The following is a 26,992-nucleotide window of genomic DNA, read 5'->3' as shown; positions in this document are numbered from 1 at the left end:
AGACTAATAATTAATATCACTGATGTAAAGATTTCTGTGAAACGCGTAAAGTTGCACAGAAGAAAGCCCAATAGGACCTGCCCTGTACAGTTTAAGAATCTGTAGCCATAGTAGAGGACTCTTATTTTGTAGAACAGACCCGAGCAACAACTGATGACGTCACATGCTCAGACTTGCTTGACCAATCGGCAGAAGGGGGCGTGTCAGGCCGCCCACATGTGGAAAACTAATTTTGAAGTAATTTGTTCGTTTTTTGCCTGAGAACTAAAAAAAATGAAAAATCAAGCCGAAATCTCATTTTTTTCGTTTTTTTTTTTTTTTTTTAACGAAAAAACGAATAAAGGGGCCGTTTTCTCGTTTATGCTTATAGACCCTTTTACAGTTGGTAAACACGGTGACGTATTTGTGTGGGCGGAGCTTAGCTGGAGGCAGAAAGATCCCTCTGGCCGCTTCACTAACGTTAGTTTGCAAGTTTTGTTAGCTTGTTTTTTAACAATGACTGGAGAAAATCCGATTTTGTCTTAATGTGCAAGGTCACTCACTGTCCAGGATGCCGATTGTTATTTGCAAAAGTTAATTTTAACGGACGGAACCAGATGACCGTACACGCTCAGTCAATGGACGAACTGACAGGATTAATGTTAACGCTACCTCCGGTTGAGTGGCCTGACTTCTACACCTACCCGATAGAGAAACTGAGGGTAAAGAGAAACTGAGGACATATAAATATATTTAGATGCCTATAATAATATAACTATGTGTTGAATGGTCATGTAAAGACTTGTGTGGTTCAATCCGCAGTTCTGCCTAGCCAGCGCCAAGACGACAATGTAAAGAGTGACACTACGGTGCAATTTTAATGATATGAATATTTTCTAGAAATAAAAATTCCAGATACAGCATACTCATTTTTCATTGATTCTTGCACCCAAGAACACAACAAGATGACTTTTAATAATAAAAATAATAATTTAAGCTCCTTATTATGTAGCCGAATCTGTGCTGGTTTGTATTGGCCGCCTCCAGTTTTCCGTTTGTTTTGCCTCCAGCTAGCGCCGTGACGTAGGCGCAAAAGGGGTCTATTTCATTTCAAATTGGAAAACAAACTATCAAAATGACACAAATGACTTTTACACTGAAATGCCTTCCGGTTACACTGAAATGCCTTCCTTTTACACTGAAATGCCTTCCGGTTACACTGAAATGCCTTCCGTTTGCACTGAAAAGTTCACGCACATACACATATGAAATCACTCGCATATACATATATACACAAAGCACACATCCACGTTATGTATGCGCGAGTGATTTATGGATGTGTATGCGCGCATCGAGTTTATATGTATGTGCAAGTGTTTATAGGTGTATATGCATGGAAGTTTATATGTATGTGCGAGTGTTTATAGGTGTATATGCATGGAAGTTTATATGTATGTGCGAGTGTTTATAGGTGTATATGCATGGAAGTTTATATGTATGTGCGAGTGTTTATAGGTGTATATGCATGGAAGTTTATATGTATGTGCGAGTGTTTATAGGTGTATATGCATGGAAGTTTATATGTATATGCGAGTGTTTATATGTTTATATGCATGGAAGTTTATATGTATATGCGAGTATTTATAGGTGTATGCGTGCGTCAAGTTTATATGTATATGCAAGTTATTCACAAGTGTATATGCATTCATGACTAACATAATATGTATTGGTATGGATTTCATATTAGTGTGCACGTGTATTTCATATATGTATTTTGAACATCCAATAGTATACATGTATATGCGAGTAATTTATAGGTGTATGTGCACGTGTGTTATGTATGTATTGATAAGCGAAGTTTGATTAAATCCTACGTGGCGCCTCATACTATTAAACTCTCTCATTTTCATAACCAAAAGCTATTGGCCTGACCTCTAATATACAAACACAACTTTTCTCCACACAGATATTACATGGAGCAATAAGGATTCTCTACATAAATACATCACATTTATTTTACAACTGGTTCAAAAACAATCTTGTTTTAGTTAGACAGCTTTTTAACTCACAGGGCAGATTTTTTAGCCTAACTAGTATATTTTGTAGAGAGCCTATACCTCGGGGGAAATAATGGTCCTTCATAGCCTAAGTATCTCCTCGCGATTCCTATCTCCCATAAATATGTAGGCTAATGAATTTGAACTATAAGGAACAGCAACTGTTATGCTACTTGGTAGTTACAATAACCACAAATAGCATCTTCGTCAAATAATGATATTTGTTTTAATTACACTTTTTTAAAATGAAATAAATAATTGGAGGATGCGGGCATCGATCCCACATTCTCTAGCTTTGCGCCTCTCGCTTCCTACCGATTGAGCCAAAGTAAGCCCAAAGTCCCAAAGTAAGCCCAAAGTAAGCCCACATGAGCCAATCGCGTTGCTCTCATGTGGCTTACTTTTGACCAATCGCGTTTCTCTCCTGTGGCTTACTACTTTTGACCAATCGGCGGCCGCTATTATGTCATTTTTGCAACAGGTAAGGCTATTCTTCATTAGGCTACTGTATAATCGTTCATTATTTAATCGTATACAGTGTGTATTTTGGGAAAATAAAACATGCCAATATAGCTAGCTAGCATGTATAGCACACGTTTTCTTAAGTACCTGTGAACCTGTAACTTTTCCCATGATAAATACAGTTAATTAATTACAGTTAATTAAATTAAGTTAATTAGCCGGCCGCTAATTAAGCTATATCCTCCTGAGACCAAATTATTATTTTATTTTTTTTGCTAATTTAGTATTTTTTGTGTCATTACATTATTCTGAGCATAAGAACATTTTTTACAAAAAACTTTTTTAAAAAAAATAATGTTTTATTCATATATATGTTATACTATGTTATTTGTAGAGGACACCAGGACTCATTTATTATTATGATTATTATTTTATTTAAAAAGACATGAATAGGCAAAAACAATGTTTTTTTTTAAATCACCAATCATTTTTTTAGGTTTCAGGATTTGATATACCAAACTTCGTATAAAGATGATTCTCAACTATGTTATAAAAGATATACCAAAACGATTTGATATACCATTTTACGTTTTAGATCTGTTTGATGATCATATTTTTATGAATTATCAGAAGTGCACGCCTTTACGTTATATTGTGTGCTTCCTAGTAATCTCTGCCACAAAAGCTAAACAAAACAAAACGATTTATGCATGGCATGATACCAGCAAGATTGTACCAAGAAGTGTTATTTTTTTCTTATTAATAAGTTCATCACACTATTTTATGTATAAAATAATAGAGTTACGTCCCGCCTAAAAATATGCGGGTGTATTTTGGGCAGGCTTGATGCTGTCAAGATACTGTGGGTAGTACAACATAGCTAAATATGATAAGATTGTACAGTATTTTAATATGAATCAATGCTACTACAATTACTTAGCGACTCCAGGGCAGCAGTGAATGATTTGTAAATAAATTAAGCCCATTGTAAGTTCATTGAATTCTGAAAAGTTTTATAAATCCAGTGTTTCAATTATTAAATGATTTACAGTCATATAGGCAAGGCTAGTCAAGACAAGTTTATTTGTTGAGCACAATTTGTACACAAGGCAATTCAAAGTGATTCACAGTTGTATAAAATAACAATAATGCTGGTAAAATCAATTCATAAAACACATGATCATTAATTAATTACATTAAAACCAAATGGTGTAGTAAAATACTTTCAGTTGGAATATGACAGCTATGTAAATTCTGTTTATGCCTGTGTCCTTTCAGATTATGTATGCATACCCGGTTTTCCGAAAAACCTCTGAGGGTCGACTCCTCATGGGGCCAACTGAGGAGGCCAATAGGAGTGAGATTGCGGTGGCAGGGAGGGCCAGGTGTAAGGAGGAGGTCCTGGCTGAGGCCACTGCCTTTGTGAGACAGAATGGAGGGAATCCTGGAGACCAGTTCCTGGTTCTGGCTCACTGCAAGATCCAGTTTGGGAAACAGCAGGGCCAGAGGTTCCTGTGGCTGCTGGAGAACTCACTGGGGTATGCCGTGTATCTGGTCAGCAGCATTTTGGGGGAGGAGGAGAGGGACAACCCGCTGTCGGCCAACAAACACCTGTTCCTCAGATACACCTCGCAGATCAGGGAGGTAGGCGAGGCTGTGGAAGTGTATCAGAAAAACAGGCCATGCTGCAGGAGGCCCAGAGGACGGGAGACTCGATGTCTGATGGTGGAGTTTGGTGATTTTAAGGGTAGGTCAATGAAGAAGGTGTATGAGGACCCAAGCAAGGAGGCCCAGGCTCTCATCACCTACCTGAAGAAGGCAAAGGCCAGGCCCAACACCAACATGGCCCTTTTCAAAGCATACGTGCTGAAGAGGCAGGCTCCAGCCCACGTGCCCACCACCACTGTGCCCGCTGCATCTGCCCCCACTGCCACTGTGTCTGTTCCTCCTCCACCTGCTGCCACTCAGAACAGGCCACTGCTGGCTACCAATGTGAAGGCCTTGTTGGCGCGGGGGAAGCATTTATCTGCTTCACAGCTGGCACAAAAGATGTTGTCTCCAGCCAGACCCTGTAAGTGATTTGCAAGCTTTAAAATCATTACAGTATATATTTTGCAGTATATATGTCTAACAAAAAATATAAATATAAGTTGGCCTGACCACAAATATACAAACACAACTTTTCTCCACACAGATATTACATGGAGTAATAAGGATTCTCTACATAAATAAATCACATTATTTACAATCTTGTTTTAGTTAGACAGCTTTTTAACTCACAGGGCAGATTTTTTTTAGCCTAACTATTATTGTAGAGAGTATACCTTGGGGAAAAGTATGGTCCTTCATAGCCTAATTATCTCTAAATTCCTCGTGATTCCTATCTCCATAAATATGTAATGAATTTGAACTATAAGGAACAGCAACTGTTATGCTACTTGGTAGTTACAATAATCACAAATAGCATCTTCGTCAAATAATGATATTTGTTTTAATGACACTTTTTAAAAAATGAAATAAATAATTGGAGGATGCGGGCATCGATCCCGCTACCTCTCGCATGCTAAGCGAGCGCTCTACCATCTGAGCTAATCCCCCTATAAGGACTGCAACGACGGAGTGATATCTGTGGGACACCTGATAGCGTTCATATGGGTGTTACACTACAATAGTACCGGCGGAAGTGAGTAGAACGAGCGCGCGGCCTGTTTCGCATAGGCGAAAATGTCGAGCGGGGTGGGAAGTAAGTGTAATTTATTTCATAAATAGATAAACATTACAGTCTGAAACCAAAAGCACTTTGTAAATTGAATTCTGAAGTATTTGATCATATGAGAGAAGAGCATCTAAAGCTCTTAATAACGCCGAGGTGAGCAATATAGTGGTTGCGCTAATTGGCTTCATGATAACAAAGGCGATCTATGTTTACATTTTCAACACACATTTCTCTCTATTTTTGAACAAAATGTACCATTTAACGTTCTTTATATGTAATAATAAACGGTTCGTGTCGTTTTAAATAAGTCACTAAGGTCACACTACATGAGTGATTCGCCTTTCTTATTGTACACAAATTTCCCCCTACACTTTTGTTATAAATGGAACTACAGCGAAATAAAACTCATCATTTGAACCCCTAACTGTCCCTGTAGAACACAAGATGCTGTCGCTGGGTCCGACTGAACCCTGGTCTATTCGGGAGAAACTCTGTCTCGCCTCCTCAGTGATGAGAAGCGGAGATCAGAACTGGTAAGAATGCTAAATAATTAACACACATGCTCATTGAACTGTAAAATTAAAGCGTGTTAAATAATTCAGAGCTTTATCCTATATCACCCTTAATCAAACGTGGGGCTTTTACATTTAGAAATGAGTGACAGTTATGTTAATTGTTATGATCAAGGCAATAAACAGAAATTGGAGGATGCGGGCATCGATCCCGCTACCTCTCGCATGCTAAGCGAGCGCTCTACCATCTGAGCTAATCCCCCTATGAGGGACACGGAGGTGACAGCTGGACTGAGCGAGGGATCTGGGGAGACACCCAAAATAATCTCATTTACTCTGTGTTATTTGTATTAAATTACACATTTACCAATTTCTGAAATAGAATCACTTTAAAATAAATTAGTAATATTTTTCCTAATTTCAAATAATACATTTTATATGATCATTTATAACTTAAAGGTATAGCGGAGTATTTTCCCGAATTTTAGAAAAGAACCGCCCTCCCCACTTCTTGAAAAAATGCACATGCGCAACACTCTACCTGCTCCCGAGAGGGAACGCCTATTAAACCATAGACATAATATACATAGACGCCCTATTGGCCGCTGGATCGTACGTCAACGGCGCCGCCATACTGCGGAGGGCAACTTTCCCATACCTCTCATAACGAGAATTGAGAAAAATGCCTATTTCTTGTGCTGCTTGGGGCTTTACAAATCGCCACACAATTGAAAACAGGTCTCAGGGAATTACCTTTCTCAAGCAAAACTGAAAATTTGTTTCTGGTTGCATTTCATTTACTATTTTTATTATCAGAGGAGAAAGGCCACGAAATTTAAAAATACTACTGTTATTGTGTCACGAAATGTAGTTTTAAGAGTTTTTCAGTCGACAATGTAGTTGTTTAAAGCTCAAATCTGTGGTTTATTTATAAAGATAGCGCCTTTTTAAAAATGTTATCTGACGGTTTCGGAGTTGTGAGATCCAGCGATCCCCGCGGGCGTTCAGCGCTCATGTACCCCGCCGAGAACAGCCTTGCCTCGGCTATAGTGCATGTCGTACACCGTTTCTGAGTTCTGACGTTCGTCGCTGTCAGTCTAGTGAGAATAATTCGTCTTGTGTTTATCTAACGGGCGATCTTTGGTTTCATTAATCTATAATTTGTTCCTTGGCAGATTGTTTTGGCTGAGGGCAAAGTGAAGTTTCATAACTTAATATATTTAGGCTATTATAACAGTGTAGCCTGCTGTATGTTTGACTGGATCGTTTACTTTATTTCTTGATTTGTATAGCTTCTTATACCTTTTAAAAACTGAAATTTAACAAAAAGAGACAGGGTTGCGTCATTTTATTTTATATAGCCTATGTAATAATATTTTAAAATGTATAAATTTACATTATTTATTATTGTTATTATAATAATATACCACTTACAATTATCAATCTATTATAGTTATGCTGTCAAATTATTTTACTATTCATAGTAACTATTTAACCTATTATTTTTTATTGTCTATATTCTGTAATTGATATTTCATATTCTACTGCTATTATTATAGTATACATAAACTATATGCTATTATCAATATATTATTATTATTATTATATTAGTACTTATGATATTATATAATTATACTTTTCATTACTATTTTATTTACTGTATACTGTTTGTTTATTTTATTGACTAAACTATTTACTATTAGCCTACCTCTCACTTTATCTTATATTTACTATTTGCATTGCACTGTAGTTGTACCATATCATATTACCATAAATGATCCATCAGTTATCTTTGTTATTGCTAAAATCGGGTCAATGACAGAATATGCTTTTCCCACAATAAGAAAACTTTATTTAATTTAATGTGAAAATTAAATTATATCTCAGTATGGGGGTGTTCACAATTCTTATCCAAGAATGAAAAGCTAAATACATGACAAGCCAGAGCTTTCGCCATTCCTTATTAAAAAAAAAATATATATATATATAAGTCTATCTATCGAGAGTTTAACTAACTACAGATGGAACTTTTTTTGTACACCACATACAAACCACCGAAATCGGTTGATAAATGTAATTTTTTTTGGTTTTTATACAGAAAAACCGCAGCTCAGCAGTTTACTTGCATTTGATTACAGCGCAGTCTTGCCCTCCACAAAATGGCGGACGCGTTGACGTATCGCAGCAACGTTCCAAAGCGGCCAATAGGGCGTCTATGTATATTATGTCTATGTATTAAACGTGTGCACGAGAGAGCATGCACGAGCTAATCATAGCTTACATTAACTTTTACTAGCAGTGATTTTAAATGGATTTCTCCAAATAGCATGCCAAACTTTACCTGTCAAGTAGAAACTTCGCGACTGAGGCATCAGTGGGAAGCCCAACCTGTGTTTTGAGCGCACGCCATCGTGCGAATCGTGTGCACGAGCACGTACGACGGCCTTACGTAAACATATCACCAGAATGATTGACACAGTAGGAGGACCAATAGTCTTGATGATCCACCCGGAAAAAGAAAATCCTCCGCTATACCTTTAATTGATAATGTTTTTTATATATATATATATATATATATATATATATATATATATATATATATATATATATATATATATATATATAAATATATATATATTTCATGACTTTAGCCACTAGATGGCCTTATAGCTCTATATGGCTATATGGAGCAAATGAGCTGTTCCACTGGGTGCTAATGTCATTTCTCTTCCGTGTGCATTCAGATACACGTGTAAACATTATAAAATACTCTTTTTTTTTGGTAAAGTTTGAGCATTTTTAGGTTTTTCTATGTGTACTGAAGCATTCCTTACATCAAATTGAAAGGATTTGTTACTTTTTTTAAAACTCCTCGAATCTATTCAAATTTGTGTATTCGTGGTTCAAGTGCGACAAAAGTCCTAGGGTCTTGGACCCCTCTGATGAACACTTAAAAAAAGAGTTTCAGCTCAAAATGACCCGAGGGAAGGATGAGGATAATGTTTTACTGTTGAATGTGTCCGATACACTGTTATATTTTTGTCAGGGTGTCTGTAAGCAGAGCCATCAAGCCCTTCTCAGAGTCTGGGCGACCCCCTGACTGGTTCTCTCAGAAGGTAATTCATATTATTGATTATATCCGTATTAGTGATCTGCTGAATGAATCATGTTTTAACATGTCAATATGACCTCTGCAGCATTGTGCCTCCCAATATTCTGAGCTGCTGGAAACCACAGAGGCCCCAAAGTAAGTGATTCTCTCTCTCTTTCTCAAAACATCTGCGCTGAACATTGTTACTAAATCTTGCCATTGTTCTTGCAAAACCCAAGAGTTAAAGGTCCCGTTGCATGCGATTCCATGTTTCAAACTTTAGTTAGTGTGTAATGTTGCTGTTAGAGCATAAATAATATCTGTAAAATTATAAAGCTCAAAGTTCAATGCCAAGCGAGATATTTTATTTAACAGAAGTTGACTACAAAAAACGGCTCGATTGGACTACACCCCTCTACATCCTGCATTGGTGACATCACCAGAACCGTTTCTTGACTAACCTCCGCCCACAGGAATGCTCCCTCAACTCTACTGGCTACTTGCGCACTTCTTATAACTTAGCCTACTGTGTTTACTCAGCTCTTACGGTGATTTTCTGAAGTAAAACTGACGCTTCATCTTTTGTGTGATGTACAATAAACTTTATTAAACTCATCAGTATATGTTTGATCATCATTCAGACAGCAGACTTGTAGGCTATTAATAAATAATGGATACATAGCCTACAAGCAGATGACAAATACGTTATAATAACCGTAATTAAACTACTAAACTATACCTGTTTCATCTCTGTACAGCAATCTGACTCTGTAGGCATTATTGTCCGACTCGAAATGAACGCCGTTACTGAGAGTTTCTGATATTATCATCATTCCGTGAGATGAATTTTTCCTGACAGACTGAGCAGGAGCTCATGAAGCTCCGCCCCCTGTGTCGTCCAGCAGCACCTCATTTGCATTTAAAGGGGACACACTGAAACGGCTCGTTTTTCTGAGCCCCAAAAAATGTCAATTTAAACATGCTGTAAAAAATGATCTGTTGGGTATTTTGAGCTCAAACTTCACATACACACTCTGGGGACATCAGAGACTTATTTTACATCTTGTGAAAAGGGGCATAGAACGGGACCTTTAAAGTCCTCAAACCATCTGGTCTGTGTGTACAATAAAAAAGAATAATCAGCGAAGAAGATGTACTTTATATTTGTGCATGGAAAGCAGTAAATACGTGGAGAATGATTTTATGGCTTTTCACAGACTTTGTGTAATTAGACTTCACACTATTATTTTAGCCAGTATCATTGGCAACCAAAACCATCTAATTCCCATCATTCACAAGTTCATTGGCAAGTTTGGCATGTGCTCTCCCTGCAGACGTAAGCGGGGTGAGAAAGGAGAGGTGGTTGAGACCATTGAGGACGTGATCGTCCGGAGATTGACAGCAGAAAGAATCGAGGAACTCAAGAGGCTGATCAAAGACACACAGGAGAAGTACAGGTACATCTTCTCCTCCTTATCCCTCTCACTGTCTATATCTGACACTCACGTGTGATACATGTTTTCTGTACCTTCAGGAAACTGAAGAAAGAGGTGGATTTAATCCAGGCAGGTCATATGGACACTAAACTGGAGGAGCTGTGGGCAGAGATAGAGCTGTAAGACAATTCTGCACTGTTTCCACATTTGTGCTGTCATTTCATCCTCTTTATGCTAAGAATTAGCCTTTAATTTTCTGAAATGTCTTCCAGTATGATCTAGTTTCAACCACTCTTGTTGAAATGTAATTTAATAAACATTGTCATATTATGTTAGCGATATCAGATATGTTCAGAAATGATCAGAGCCCCATTATTGTATAAAGATTATTTTTATGAAATGCATGCACTACATTTCATTTCAACAATAATTTTCAATACTATTTTGAGAGTTTTTCATGGAATTAAACAATATTCACCTCTAAATTATGCACAATTTATGTCTATTTATTAAGATAAAAAATTTGGTATTATATATTTGTACATTATTATATTATATATTATATATACATATTTATTTATTTGGACATTGTCAATGACTACTTTTTGTCAAAGTTTAGATTTTGTTTTGTTTGAAATGTTGATTTGAAGTTATGTTGGTTTAATGCTTTAATCGCGATTAATCAGATCTAATGTGAACGTTTTTGTGTGTATACATATATACTTTAGATCGTTAGATATTAATTGATTTGACAGCACATAGAGAAAGCATTTTGTTACCCATAATCTAATTCAAACATCAAAATTTAATACATATGTGCATTGTGTGTGGGATCATGGGATTGTGTGTGTTTTCATGCTTGTCAGAAAAAAGACGCAGGAAGAGGAGGAGGCGGAGCAGAAGAAGAGGGCAACTGAGGCGGCCTATCAGGGTGAGATTTACATTCACTCAGCACTTTTAAAAGTTAATGCCTTCACACAGAAAAGTTATTTTGAATTATATTAGTTTAGCGGTTCAACATATTGCTAATGTATTTTCAAATAATATTAGTTCAACATGGAGCTTATTGCAGATATATTACATTTTTAATAGTAAGAAAGTTCAGTTTTTATTACTTTGGCTTATTGCTGCCAGTGAAATATTGTTTATTTTGCAGAATTATTTTTATTTCTCTTTCTCACCAGTTCGTCAGGCAGCTAAAAACACTCCAAAGAGAGTCCCCAGCGTGACGGTACGTTCTCCACCCGATGCTAGCTCTCCCAGCATGGAAGTCTCTCAGCCAGACACATCGCAGCCAATGACGGAGGAATCCTGTGCCGTTCCCATGGTGAGATCCTGCTTCTTTTTTATTAGGGCCCAAGCCCTGAAAGGGCGAAGGCCCTATTGTTTCCGTAAGGATTATTTTTTTTTTTCTTCATTAGGGCCCAAGCCCTGAAAGGGCGAAGAGCCCTATTGTTTCCGGTAGGATTATTTATTATTATTATTATTATTATTATTATTATTTTGTCAACCTTTTGGGCACTTTTGGGGCCCTTAACATGCTCAAAAACTCTTGAAATTTTGCACACACATCAGAACCTGCGGCCATCAGGGCCGGACTGAAGCTGGTACCCGGGCGTGGCACGGGGGCTCGACAGCGCCCCCTGGAATGGTGTCCGAAAACTTGGTCTATAAATCAAACACGCTTGTATATAATAATATGAAACTCAGTACACATATAGATCTCATCGGGCCGAACAACTTTCGTGCTCTAAGTTTTACACCAGCCCAACAGGAAGTCAACTATTATGGGTTGTTTGAAAAACGCATCCTCTGGAATTTGAAATACTCCTCCTAGAATATTCGTCCAATCACAACCAAACTCGGTGTGCATGAAGTCAAGACATTGAGGATGCTAAATTGCGGACGGATTTTTGATATCTCGAACGGTTTGGCCGTGGCGAGGAAACGAATTTATGGCGATTAATGGGACACAGGAAGTGTGTTATAACTTCTGCATACATTAACTGATCTTGATGAAACTTTCGCAGTGTGTTTGTTGTAAGAGGCCGATCACAAGGATGTGACTACTTTGAGTCAAAGTTATAGCGCCACCAACTGGCAGCAGGAAGTGTGTCACTTTCAAAATGCTTTGAAGTCACCCTCTTAATTTTACACGATTTGCTTCAAACTTTATGTGTATAATGTAAACACACGGCAGATGTAGACCTGTGAAAGGATTATTGATATCTTAGATACTGTTGCCGTGGCAACGCATCAAATTTTAATATTCTTTTCGGATGCGTTTGAGACTCTTAACATGCTTGAAATTGGATGAAACTCGACAGACACATAACACTTATTAGCCAGTAGACATGTGAAAAGTTTCAGAAATGGGCGTGGCAGGGGGGCTCAACAGCGCCCTCTTGAACAGGGTCTGAAAACTTGGTCCATATATCAAACACGCTTGCATGAATTAATATGAAACTCGGTACACATATAGATTTCATGGGGCCGAACAACTTTCCCTCTGTCAAGTTTCACGCCAGCCCAACAGGAAGTCGGCTATTATGGGTTGTTTGGAAAACGCTTGCTGTGGAATGTGATGTACTCCTCCTAGAGAATTCATTCAATCACCTCCAAACTCAGTCAGCATGAAGTCAAGACATTGAGGATGCTAAATTGCGAACGGATTTTTGATATCTCGAACGGTTTGGCTGTGGCGAGGAATCGAATTTATGGCGAGAAAAGAGAAACACGAAGTGGAATAACTTCTGCATACATTAACTGATCTTGATGAAACTTCAGCAGTGTGTTCGTGGTAAGAGGCCGATCAGATGGATGTAGCTATTGTGAGTCAAAGTTATAGCGCCACCAACTGGCAGCAGGAAGTGTGTCACTTTCAACATGCTTTTGACAAAAGTGGGGGGGTTAGTTTTAACTACAGTAAAGAAAAAATAGTTTGTATATTGTTCTCATCAAGCCGGACAACTTTCTAATTTACATTCAATAGCTCTGGCCATCAGGAAGTCAGATATTTTGGTCTGAATGTGATTTTTTTTGCTAAATCAGCCTCTGAATTTTTAGCCACTCCTCTTAAACTATTTATTTTATTCGTACCAAACTTTTTCAACATGATGAAACTACATTAAATATGCTAAATTGTGAATGGATAATAAATATCTTAAACGGTTTTGCTATGGCGAGGGATTAAAGTAATGTCCAAAAAGGAAACACTAAAAATCTTCTAAAAATGTAATTATATACCATTTATTTCTATATAAAAGTATACAAATATCGAACTAAACCCATTTTATTCTGTTTTTGCAATTCAAGAAGAATGAAAAAGTTAAAACAGGCTATTTAGTGCTATTTGGTTCAACAAAAAAGCAAACATAGGGCTATACTGCCCTCTTGTGTCCAAAAGGACATCAAAATAGTATATAAAACTTTTTACCAGGTAGGCCAATATTGTATTTAAATATACATTTATTAGGTATGTGTCTGAGGATATTTTCCCACCGGTTAATCGACGTGTGACACGAGTGGGTGCTTTTAAATCGCTAATATAATAGTGAAAGAAAAATAATGATAATGTTGCACACACAAATCACACACATGTGGGAAAGAATAAACAACACTAAACCGCCATTAGGTGTCGCCAGGCATCCATCTTAATAAGCGAGTCATTGATTCATTCGTTCAAACGATTCGTTCGAATGAGTCGATCATGATTAAGACAGATGTTTATGGATTGATCATTCAATCTTTGAGTCAACCGATTCGTTAAAAATGCTGAATCGTTCAGTTATGAGAAAACACGTGATAAGTGATGGTTCTGCCGTGATCTTTGTTTAACTATTTTCGCTGCTGAAACAGAACAAAAACAGTCAACATTGCATCTAAAATGTAAGTGACTTAATTGTAACTGTGTATGAAATCTAGGGGTGGGAGAAAAAAATTATTCTTAGATGCATCGCGATGCGGACGTGGACGATTCTGAATCGATTCACAAATGTCAAAAAATCGATTCTCTAAAAAAATATTTTTCTAATAACGTAATATTGACGGAAGGCAAAAGGCGGAACTCTAAGCGGACGTGCGTGCAGTCTGTGGCGCGCACATAACAGAGAAGTTTCTTCTGCTCACCAAGGCTGCATATATTTGATTAAAAATACAAACAAAAACAGTAATATTGTAAAATATTATTCCAATTTAAAACAGCTGCTTTCTATTTTAATATATTTTAAACTGTTATTTATTCCTGTGATCAAAGCTGAGTTTTCAGCATCATTACTCCTGTCGTCACTGTCACATGATCCTTCAAAAATTATTCTAACATGATGATTGATACTCAAGAAACATTCATTATTATTTTAAATGTCGAAAACAGTTGTGTACAGTCTTTGATGAATAGAAAGTTCAAAAGAACAGCATTTATCTGAAATCTAAAGCTTTTGTAACGTTAAACACTACCGCTCAAAAGTTTTGGGTTAGTAATAATTAAAATTTTATTTTTGGGGTAAATAAATAAAATAAATCAGTACTTTTATTTATGAAGGATGAGTTAAACTGATCAACAGTTACAGTAAAGACATTTATAATGTTAAAAATATATATATTTGAAATATATGCTGTTCTTTTGAACTAACATTCATCAAAGCATTTTGAAAAAAAAAATCTGTACACAACTGTTTTCAACATTGAAAATAATAATGAATATTTATTGAGCATCAATCATCATATTAGTATGATTTCTGAAGGATCATGTGACACTGAAGACTGGAGTAATGATGCTGAAAACTCAACTTTGATCACAGAAATGAATTACTATGTAAAATATTTAAAAATTGAAAACAGCTGTTTTAAATTGGAATAATATTTCACAATATTACTGTTTTTGTTTGTATTTTTAATCAATAAATGCAGCCTTGGTGAGCAGAAGAGACTTCTCCTAAAAACATTAAAAATCTTACTGACCCCAAACTTTTGAACAATAATATATATATATATATATATATATATATATATATATATATATATATATATATTTACATATATATGTATGTGTGTGTATGTATGTATATATATATATATATATATATATATATATATATATATATATATATATATATATATATATATATATATATATATATATATATATAAATATAGCTGCGAGCAGCGATGGAGGGCCCAAGCCGGCGGTACCGCCACCCCGGTGCCTTTAGGTAACTAAAGGCACCGGGGTTGCGGTGCCACCGGCTTGGGCCCGTAATCGCTGCTCGCAGCTATATTTATTTTTTTTTTTGCCTTTTTGCCACTTTTGGGGCCCTTAACATGCTCAAAAACTCTTGAAATTTTGCACACACGTCAGAACCTGCGGCCATCAGGGCCGGGCTGAAGCTGGTACTGGGGCGTGGCAGGGGGGCTCGACAGCGCCCCCTGGAATGGGGTCCGAAAACTTGGTCCATAAATCAAACACGCTTGCATGTAATAATATGAAACTCAGTACACATATAGATCTCATCGGGCCGAACAACTTTCGTGCTCTAAGTTTTACAAAAGCCCAACAGGAAGTCGGTTATTATACGTTGTTTGGAAAACGCATACAATGGAATGTGAAATACTCCTCCTAGGGATTTCATCCGATCGCCACCAAACTCGGTGAGAATAAAGTCAAGACATTGAGGATGAATTCTTGCGAACGGATTTTTGATATCTCGAACGGTTTGGCCGTGGCGAGGAAACGAATTTATGGCGAATAATGGGACACAGGAAGTGTGTTATAACTTCTGCATACATTAACTGATCTTGATGAAACTTCAGCAGTGTGTTCGTTGTAAGAGGCCGATCACATGGATGTGACTATTGTGAGTCAAAGTTATAGCGCCACCAACTGGCAGCAGGAAGTGTGTCACTTTCAAAATGCTTTGAAGTCACCCTCTTAATTTTACCCGATTTGCTTCAAACTTTCTGTGTATAATGTAAACACAGGGCAGATGTAGACCTGTGAAAGGATTATTGATATCTTAGAGACTGTTGCCGTGGCAACGCATCAAGTTTTAATATTCTTTTCGGATGCGTTTGAGACTCTTAACATGCTTGAAATTGGATGAAACTCGACAGACACATAACACTTATTAGCCAGTAGACATGTGAAAAGTTTCAGAAACGGGCGTGGCAGGGGGGCTCAACAGCGCCCTCTTGAACAGGGTCTGAAAACTTGGTCCATATATCAAATACGCTTGCATGAATTAATATGAAACTCGGTACACATATAGATCTCGTCGGGCCGAACAACTTTCCCTCTGTCAAGTTTCACGCCAGCCCAACAGGAAGTCAGCTATTATGGGTTGTTTGGAAAACGCTTGCTGTGGAATGTGATGCACTCCTCCTAGAGAATTCATTCAATCACCTCCAAACTCAGTCAGCATGAAGTAAAGACATTGAGGATGCTAAATTGCGGACGGATTTTTGATATCTTGAACGGTTTGGCCGTGGTGAGGAAACGAATTTATGGCGAGAAAAGAGAGACACGAAGTGTTATAACTTCTGCATACATCAACTGATCTTGATGAAACTTCAGCAGTGTGTTCGTGGTAAGAGGCCGATCAGATGGATGTGACTATTGTGAGTCAAAGTTATAGCGCCACCAACTGGCAGCAGGAAGTGTGTCACTTTCAACATACTTTTGACAAAAGTGGGGGGGTTAGTTTTAAATACAGTAAAAAAAAAGTTTTTATATTGTTCTCATCAAGCCGGACAACTTTCTAATTTACATTCATTAGCTCAGAGCAAAAGGAAGTCAGATATTTTGGTCTGAATGTGGATTTTTTTGCAAAATCAGCCTATGAATTTTTAGCCACTCCTCTTAAACTAATTATTTTATTCCCACCAAACTTTTTCAACATGATGAAAATACATTAAATATGCTAAATTGTGAACGGATAATAAATATCTCAAATGGTTTTGCTATGGCGAGGGATTAAAGTAATGTCCAAAAAGGAAAAACTAAAAGCCTCAAATTTTCTAAAAATGTAATTATATACCATTTATTTCTATATAAAAGTATACAAACATCACAACTAGGGATGGGAACCAAGAACCGGTTCTTCTTCAGAACCGGTGCCCAGTGAATCGATTCCTTGGAACCGTTAGCGTGCCTGCTTAACGATTCCGCTTATCGAAATGTGACACGACGTCACACACGTGCTGCGTTGTTTTGGTTCGGAATGTAGCAAACACTATGAGTAAACATGGCATCGAGGCAGAAGCGCTCTGACCGCGTCCTAACTACATGCGACGCGACGGCGCGACACGCGATAAAAAGTATCATTTTTCATAATCAAAGTTTAACCAGCCGCGACACGCGACGATTCTATTTGAAACGGATCCTATTTTACTGCGACGTCGCGAAAGTGTCAATGATAATACCAGGTACTATTTATGTGCTTTATTTAATGTTAAAAGCGTGTATAATGTGACTGAATATCATTTACTGCTCCCAGCTTTGTAGCTGTAAAAACAACAATGGATAAGTCACATCATATCTTGAAATTAAACAAATGGAAACAAAAACGTTCAAAATGTGAAGAAAACCCGTGTATTATTTGACAAAGATTGTTTAAGTAACTCAATAGCCTAATCCCAATGAGCACTGTTAATATTCCAAAAGGCACAAGCTTTTCCTTTACTGTTTTCAGTCTGTGTTTTTAGTTTTTATGGCACATAAATGGCAGTTTTATTTATTTTTTTGTCCGGACCAATTAATGTGAAAATTATCAATTTGATCAGATATTAAAGCGAGTTAATACAAACAAATTTGTTTTTAGTTCCTCACCCAATAAGAATCGATAAGAGAATTGATAAGGAATCGGATCGATAAGCAATATCGATAATGGAATCGGAATCGTTAAATTCTTATCAATTCCCATCCCTAATCACAACTAAACATTTTATTATTTTTTTTTCAATTTAAAAATGGATTTTAAGTTTAAAAACTGCCAGAATGGTTGTTTAGCCTAAACAATACATAAATAAAGTCAAACATAGTGCTATACTGCCCTCTTGTGTTCAAAATCAGGTAGGCCTATTATATCTATATAAAAATATACTAGGTATGTGACGGTGAGAATATTTTACCACCGGTTAACTGACGTGTGACACCGCTGGGGGCTTTTTAATCGCTAACTTAAAAACGAAAGTAAAATATGTTCGTCCGCACTGACATTTATATTGGTTGAGCAAGCGTTTCAAATGAATTCCTATGGAAGTAGGAATTAACTGAAAAACGTTCACTCTGTTCTGCTCGTTCCTCGCCGTGGACGCGCACCATTATGAATGCCCGTGCAGCCATGAGCATTTTAGTTTCATTTTAAAATTAGCGCCTTTCGGGGGGTGGATTGCTTGAAATTATTTTACAAAAGCACAATTTTGTGTTTTATTGCAACTGTACACAAATATAAGTTAACACTTTGCAGTTTGAATGTCGTCCTGTATAATGACGGAGTATGTTTTTATGTGTCTACTGTTCAATCGCGCCCACGCCACACACACACACACACACGGTTTACTATCTTTGTGGGTACTCTCCATGGACTTAATGGTTTTTATACTGAACAAACTGTATATTCTATCTCCTCACACTAACCCTACCCCTAAACCTACCTATCCCATAAAACTTTCTGCATTTTTACATTTCCAAAAAAACTCATTCTGTATGATTTATAATCTTGTTTACCCATGGGGACCTCTATTTAGGTCCCCACTGTGACACGAGTCCCCATGAGTCTGTGTGCATTCAGGTTAAAGTCCCCACCGGGATAGAAAAACATGAACACACACACACACACACACTCCAGCATTACAATCTTGACATCGCAGCCTGTTCATTATAGCCTTAATAAAATATAATAATAAAATAGTCAACCTAACATATAAAAATTACACTGCTCTAAATAGTCAGTAGTACAATTCGTACATTCACAGTAAGCACCGCTCGCTCCACTGTGATGTTTCCAAGCAAATTTTTGCGCATGTGAAGAGGATGATTTTTTCCATCAATATTGGAACACGAGTGAAGAACAAAGCCTATAATAAAGAATAGTTTAGCATCCAAATACATCGCAAATGTTGAAACATTTTGATTCTGATGAGAGGGTTACGTGAGCCCAACACTTCTTACTTTCATTTTTACTTTTACATTAAATTTAAAGGATTTGTTGTGGAATATTTTGAGTGTATCATAAAATCTGAATAAAAAAAAAAAAAAATAATAATAAAAAAAAAAAAAAAATGAATGAATGAATAATATATATATATATATATATATATATATATATATATATATATATATATATATATATATATGTGTGTATGTATGTATGTATGTATGTATATATATATATATATATATATATATATAGCTGCGAGCAGCGATGAAGGGCCAAAGCCGGCGGCACCGCCACCCTAAAGGCACCGGGGTTGCGGTGCCACCGGCTTGGGCCCGTAATCGCTGCTCGCAGCTATATTTAACCTTTTAACTTGAATCTGACTTAAAGGGGTCAAAATCATGATTTTTTTTTGTCTAGACTCAAGGAGTGACCGTCTTCATGCCTGTGTCAGAGGTCACGGGTTCAGGGCCTAAAGAGCCAGGTTTGGGCGCTCTAGTGGACGACTCCCCACAGAAGAAACACCTCGCTCCGAAAGCCACACCACCTCCCTCCCCGCTGCTGTCTGAACTGCTGAAGAAGGGCAGCCTCATCGCTGCCAGCTCTAGACTGGTGAGAGAGGGGTATTGTAAAGCACTCAAAGTTTAAGCCTTTGGATTTAAGATTTAAGAGGCATGTCACAGCAAACAGGCTTGCTTCTTTCATGTCCCAGGGCCTTTTTCTATTTCTCAACCCTACTTTTATGTCTGAATCATATTGTCTTATAAATAAATTCAAGAAAGATTCCATGGTAATCAACATTCTCTAATGTTCACAAAGGAAAGTTTCCTCTTCAGCCCATTTATTACTAACTAAACTGCAAACATTAACATTTAACAGCTTTACATTGAGTATTTGGATTTGTACTTTTGCTGCATCTCATAGACAGCCAGGTTTTATTAAAAGGTCATCTTGCCAATGGTGAAATACCCTTTTAATACAGTGGAAACTGTCACTTGCCACCAGTGTTATTTTAATATTATTTATATGCCATTGTAGTTTATTGTATTATCATTGTATTATTTTTAATGAGCAATTTTTGTTAATTTTAGTTTTCATTTTAGTTGTAGTTAAATTTTTAGTAATTCTGTTATGTGCTTTCATAATTTGTATGATGCTTCTGTAAAAATAATTACTAATAATTTTTTTTTTTTTAGTTTTATAGTTTTAGTTTAATAACTAATTTCCAGTTAGTTATTTTTGTGCTTCAACATAAGCTTATTTCAGTTATTTGCCAAGACAGCATTTCTAGTTTTTCATATAATATTTGTCATACAAACATGTTTTTAATAGTTTGTTAACGTTTTTAATATTTTCATATTAACTCTGTGGACAACTAATCTATGAAACCTTGACTCACATTAAAAGTGGAGAATGTGCCTGTAAAATTTGTGAATGGTTGGTCATATTGTTCTCTGTGTGTGTGTGTGTGTGTGCAGGTGGTTGAAGGAGATGTGGCCACAGGTTTGAGTAACGGATCTCATGTCGAGCTTCACACCTCTGCAACCGCTCTGCCTATTAATCAAGACATCACAGCAGGTAAACACGAAAACACACTTCTATCTGCTTGCTTTAAATGTACGTTTTAAATGCCCCTCTTCAACGTTTAACATTTTCTGTGTCAGTGAACAAACTGAATTTTAAGTTATTTTGACTGCGTCCTGTGTGCAACTTCTAGATTTCACGCCCGTTGTATTGCATTATTACTGTGTAGTTTGAGTATTGTGAAAGTAGCTTTGGCTTTAGTGTGCGTGTTTGTAGCGCTATATGTGTGTGTGTCTCTGTGTCAGATGCTCCTACATTATCTCGTCTGTTGGAGAGCTCCACCCCAGCGCAGAAACCTGTCAGTGCTGATCCCCCTAAGTCCCCCACAGTGGTCCCGCCAGCCCCGGGCCACCTCTCTGTGCCTAAAACAGGTCTCTGATCTGATTTCCTCTCTTCAGCACTCTCTCTGTAGGACAGTCAGTCTGTTTTTCCTCAGGCAATCTGTTTCCTGTTTGTCATGTGATGTGTTAGTTCATCCTATCATCCTCATCCACTCACAATTCACTCAGACAGTGTTGGACTTTTCTGATTATATTCTAGAATAACAGGAAATACTGCAGAGTTGTTCTAGAACAGCTGGTCTAATATAGAACGTCAGAAGTATTTTTAATACAGAAGACTTTTATACATTTATTTTTGAATTCCAGGTGTACACTAAAAAGTGAAATATTATTACAATTAAAACAACTTTTTTATTATTATTTAAATCATTATAAAATATTATTTATTCTTGTGATACAAAGCTGATTTTTTTTTTGCATCATTACTCCAGGCTTTAGTGAGACATGATCCTTTAGAAAGGATTTTTGATGAATAAAAAGTTCAAGAGAACAGCATTTGTTTGAAATAGAAATGTTTTGTAATATTATAAATGGCTTTACTGTCACACTTGATCCATTTAATATGCCTTTGCCGAATAAAAGTATATATATATTTTTTTTTTTCAAAAACATTTTTACTGTCCCCAAAGGCCAAATTCAGCATTTAAAAGCATTGATGTGGTTTTTCTTCTTAAAAAGAATAATCACTTCTTCTTCAGAGCACTCCATAAAAGAGATGAAGCATAGTAAGAGTGAGTGTGTTTGTTGGCAGGAGCCGCAGCTGTCGCTGAAGGTTCTGGAGCAGAGGCGGTAATGGCAGGTTCGTCCACGCCAGCGGAGGTGGAGGGGAAAGAGACAGAGCTGGTGGAGGAGGACACAGTGGTGTCGGTGTCATACATGGCCCACGAACTGGACCTGGAGACTGTTGGAGACATCATTGCAATCATAGAGGAGAAGGTATGCAGGTTCACAAAAACATATACAACCACCTGTGTACGGTTGTGATGATGTGATTGGTTGCTACTTCATGTGGTTTTAATGCAAATCCCCTGTCCTTATTAACTGCTATAAATGGTTGTAATAAACAAGTTGACAATTAAAGTCCGCGTGAACCGGAAGTTGCAAACGACTTTCCTCCAGTGTTGTGACGTATTTCCCAGTGAAAAGGAATATTGAACAGAGGGCAGGGTTTTACTCTAGCGCTCCTCCTCTCCATCGCTCGCTCATAACAGACTAACGGTTTGAGGGGAGTGGTTAAGCGTTTCCCAAACCAAGTCCTCAAACCTACGTCATCAGAGAAGGTCCTCCAATGCAGAGGGGAGGGGCATTTTCAGATTTTGATTAAAGATTACGAAGCCAAAATTTTTTTTTGTGTGGATTGACTTGCATGGATGAATTGTTCACCACAAAACGATCAATTTAGGCAAACAAAGTAAATATGGTCAATTTTGATTTCATGTGGACTTTAAAAAAAGAAAGTTAATAGTAATATAATTGAGACCATTCCGGTACTTATTTAATTTAATTATTAAATGGTTAGTTCACCCTAAAAGGAAAGTTGTGTCATTAATTACTCACTCCAAACCCGTAAGTCTTTCGTTCATCTTCGCATCACAAATAAAGATCTTTTTAATGAAATCTGAGAGCTTTCTGTCCCTCCATTGACAGTCTACGCAACAACCACTTTCAAGCCCCAGAAAGCGAGTAAAGACATCTTAAAGTAATCCATGTGACTCCAGTGGTTTAATCTCAATTTTATGAAGTGACACAAGTGCTTTGTTTCAGCAAAAAAAACAACAACATAATTTACCACTTTATTTACAAAATATTAATCTCCAACAAGGTCAAGGTTTCTCTGGTTTTCCCAGAGAAAACAGACCATCTCCTTTATGGTTAACTGCAAATGCAGAACGTGTAGAAACAAAATGTGACTACTAATTCTTATAATGTTTAATTAAAAACATTAAATGAGTGTTAAAAGTGTAGGTGTAATGAGTAACATAACAGAAACATTGCAAAAGTGACATATATGAAGGTTATGAATGTTACGTTTAGTATTTAAACTTCTAAATGTAACAAATTACAAGAGCTCTCCAACCCCACCAAGTGCTTTCATGTTTTCCTTCAAAACATTTTTTTTTAAACTCTTCAAACAGAGAATAGTTGAAAAACTCTTTCTTTCTATTGCCAAATCTGAAACAAAGTAATCAAATGGCTCTGTCTCAGGTGGACGACCCTGTGGAGGCTCTGGACGCAGCCGCAGTGGAGGCGGCTCTCTCCCTCTGTGAGGATCCAGCGGTCGGGGGACACCCCCTCACCAGCCCCTGGGAGTCACAGTCTTTTAAGGCAGATGAACCGGAGCCCATTGTCCAGCAGAGCGCCGCCCCAGCGGTCACACAGAGCGACCCTGACCCTGCCGATGTGCAGGGAGAAATGGAGGTTCTGGAAGAGGAAGCTACAGAAACCGAAGCGGTCGATGGAGCGGCAGGGGAAGCTGTGACGCCCGTCGCCCCTGACGCAGGGCTGAGCAAGGACTGTGAGGTTAAGATCGAGAGGGAAGGAGAGGGAGAAGGAGGGATGGAGGAAATGCAGCAGGAGATCAGATCCCCAAGTCCAGCTGTGAAGTGTGAGGTGGAGGACTGGGTTCAGCCAGAGACAGTGACGCCCTGTCTGGACTCAGAGGACAGCTCAGCCTCGGCGAAGGACACGAAGGTATCAGCAAAGCAGCAGCAAAATGAAAATGTTTTCTTATACAGTTCCGTTTCAAAAGTTTGGGATCAGTAAGATTTAATTTTATATTTTATATTTTTATAATACTTTTATTCAGGAAGGATGCTTAAAATGATTGTTTATTTTTTTTGTTGAACACAAAATGAGAAAATAGTTCATGCTCATCAAGTTTTATCAAATTTAAGGCCATTAAAAGTCTTATATATGTTAAATAGTAGAAGAAAAGTCTTAATTATCATTTCAAGAGGTCTTAAATTTGGGGATAGACAAACAAGAATCGCGGATTAATGTGACAGGGTTGACCTCAAAAATTACAAAACACACCACAAAAGTGGTCTATACAAAATATGTCTTATTAAGTCATTTGATAGTTTTATGTGAGTAAAAGACCAAAATGTAAGTTCTAATTCAATTGTACCTTTGGTTGCAACTCTCAAATATTTTACGCAATTGAATATGTGCCCCATTCAAATATAGTCAAACCTGGTCGAAAACGATTCAGTAATGAGATAAATAGGCCATTTTGCAAAAAAATATCCTGTTATCCGTGAAAGAAAGTGAGTTAAAGAATTAGGGTGAGGAAATAATGACAGATTTTTAATTTTTGACAGCAAATCCCAAACTTCTTTGTCACTCATACCCTTTTTGTTGTAATTTAACAACGCCTTCCAGGGTTCCCACGGGTCATGGAATTTCTGGAATGTCATGGAATTTTAAAAGGTCTATTCCAGACATTGAAAGTCAGGGAATTTTATATATTTTTTGTCCAAGTCATGGAATATCAGGGAATTTAGTTTGTTGCCATTTTAGTTTCCATTTATCAAAATGTAATTTTTCTATACCAATTTTTTTTATCGCGCTGTTTCAGACATCTTTCTACGGAGCCCCTGAGGGGACCTTTGCAAAAATAATAAGACGGGCTTTGATTTGATTGTCTGCTATATATTTGCTTCTCATTTATTAAATACAGGCAATTGGTTGATGAAAAACATATTATAATTAAGATACAATTTATACAAAACAAAATTCACTTTAAAGTAAAGCTTTCCTACAAAACAAAACAACTCGGTGCTCCGCAAAACAGCAGCCTGTTTTGCCGTTCATTATAGGTCATGGAAATTCATCTTTTTAGTCAGTGAAAGTCAGGGAAAAGTCAGGGAATTAGACATTTGGTTTAGAGTGGGAACCCTGGCCTTCGCATGTTCATGGTTCTCTCATGTCAGTTAATGGTAACATAACATGCAGATAAACAAATAATCTATTTAATCTTTTTTTCTAGTAATTGTTTTATTTAGATTTTTTATATATTTACTTATTTTAATAATGGTTTTTTTTACACTTCATCAACTCTTGAAACTGCTTTGAAAGAAAACAGTGAAACACTGTGCTAATAATTTATTACGTCTACGGGTTATTTTTCTCTTTCATATGATGTAGGAGGTTAAAGAAGAGGATGGAGGTAGTGAGGTGGATGTGGATGAAGGGATGGAGATGAAAGAGTGTGGCGATGTGGACGGAGAGGGTGCGTATCTCTCGGAGGTTGATCCTCCTGCCAGTGAGAGTGAGGATGGATACGGCAGTCACTCCCAGCGCTACACTACAGCAGACTCCACTGCCAGCAGCCCTGCCTCATCACAGTTGTGAGTGTCTGAGTGCATGTTTGTGTGTTAGCATACACTTCTTTCTTTTTTATCTTTCACCTGCCTTTAACAATGTTCTCTCTCTCTCTCTCAGCTCAATGTGTAGTGAGGATCAAGAGGCCTTGCAGGCTCAGAAGATCTGGAAGAAAGCCATCATGCTGGTGTGGCGGGCAGCAGCCAATCACAGGTGAGCTTGGAATTCTTACTTAACACAGTTGCTGTTTTATGATAACTAATGATCTTTAGATAGAAATGTGTTTGTGTAGTATGTGTGCATCATTTATGGTTTTGTGTTTCAGGTATGCAAGTGTGTTTCTGCAGCCTGTGTCTGATGACATCGCCCCTGGTTATCACAGCATTGTACACAGGTACCAAGCTTAGACTGCTTTAAATATAAGAATCTCTTTTGAGTATGTTGGGCCTATGAAAACTTGAAAGGAATTCTGAAATCCAGTCATAAAAATGGAATTTATAGCATAACACCGAATGTGGCAAAATTATGATGAATTAAGCAAAAGTATGTCTGTACAATTAATTAAATTGTGATATGTATGAGTGTCTGTGAATATTAATAATATGTTTGTATTAAATCATAAATCCTGAAAAAACTGAATTAACAGAATTTCTGAAAAGAATTCAAACATTTCATAGAGCCCTATCAATGTAAAAAAAAAAATTATAAATTAATTCAATTGATTAGATATGATTTTGATTATTTAAATTTAATTAAACCATTAAAACAAAATCCAGAAAAATTAAAAATTAAAATGCAAAACATGGAAACTGGGAACATTTTTACTGAATTTAGGGGGATTTCATCATGCAATCCCCCAAAAATTCCAAAAATGTTTTATAGAATCCAGAATTATTTAAAATAAATAATAAGCAATTTTTAAATTGATAAGATTGTATGAATTCAATTGATTAGACATGCTTTTTTATTATTTAAATTGGGAACATGGAAATGGAAAATGGAAAACATGGAAATTGGGAAAAATTAAAAACCTTATAAAAATGGATTTCATAATAGAATCCAGCAAAAATTAAAATGGAAATAAGTTGAATCCAGAATATATATATATATATATATATATACCTTATATATATATATATATATATATATATATATATATATATATATATATATATATATATGTAAGGAATAATTGATGACAGGCCGTTGAATTATTAGAAAAATAATGCACACGCGAGGTGGTAATGCGGTCACGACGCGAAGCGGAGTGGCCATTCACCTCGGGTGTGCATTATTTTTCTAATAATTCAACGGCCTGAAGTCAATTATTCCGCTTATA

The 26,992-nt window shown here is 36.9% G+C and overlaps 1 protein-coding gene across 11 annotated transcripts in view; it reads left to right on the top strand.

Moving 5' to 3' along the window:
* The first annotated feature begins 401 nt into the window (after positions 1-401).
* Positions 402-26,992, top strand: part of brd8b (bromodomain containing 8b) — a 35,445-nt gene continuing 8,854 nt past the window's right edge. For 4 of the 11 annotated variants that reach the window (XM_081382954.1, XM_081382952.1, XM_081382950.1 and 1 more), the window contains exons 1-16: positions 5,148-5,241; positions 5,651-5,747; positions 8,773-8,842; positions 8,924-8,973; positions 10,152-10,274; positions 10,352-10,432; positions 11,120-11,184; positions 11,438-11,580; positions 19,826-20,017; positions 20,884-20,983; positions 21,235-21,360; positions 22,082-22,266; positions 23,536-24,021; positions 25,477-25,679; positions 25,774-25,866; positions 25,979-26,047. In XM_081382954.1, the coding sequence (XP_081239080.1) occupies positions 5,223-5,241; positions 5,651-5,747; positions 8,773-8,842; positions 8,924-8,973; positions 10,152-10,274; positions 10,352-10,432; positions 11,120-11,184; positions 11,438-11,580; positions 19,826-20,017; positions 20,884-20,983; positions 21,235-21,360; positions 22,082-22,266; positions 23,536-24,021; positions 25,477-25,679; positions 25,774-25,866; positions 25,979-26,047 (2,102 nt within the window). In that variant the 5' untranslated portion in view covers positions 5,148-5,222. Of the gene's footprint in view, positions 702-3,776; positions 4,570-5,147; positions 5,368-5,650; positions 5,748-8,772; positions 8,843-8,923; positions 8,974-10,151; positions 10,275-10,351; positions 10,433-11,119; positions 11,185-11,437; positions 11,581-19,825; positions 20,018-20,883; positions 20,984-21,234; positions 21,361-22,081; positions 22,267-23,535; positions 24,022-25,476; positions 25,680-25,773; positions 25,867-25,978; positions 26,048-26,992 lie in introns of those variants that run through there. The other 7 variants (XM_081382947.1, XM_081382955.1, XM_081382953.1 and 4 more) reach the window with 5 other exon arrangements.

This window comes from Scardinius erythrophthalmus, assembly GCF_964197995.2.
Source record: "Scardinius erythrophthalmus genome assembly, chromosome: 13".
Classification (NCBI taxonomy): domain Eukaryota; kingdom Metazoa; phylum Chordata; class Actinopteri; order Cypriniformes; family Leuciscidae; genus Scardinius; species Scardinius erythrophthalmus.
The sequence above is the reverse complement of the archived record's forward strand: the minus strand, read 5'-3'. Positions and strand labels throughout refer to the sequence as shown.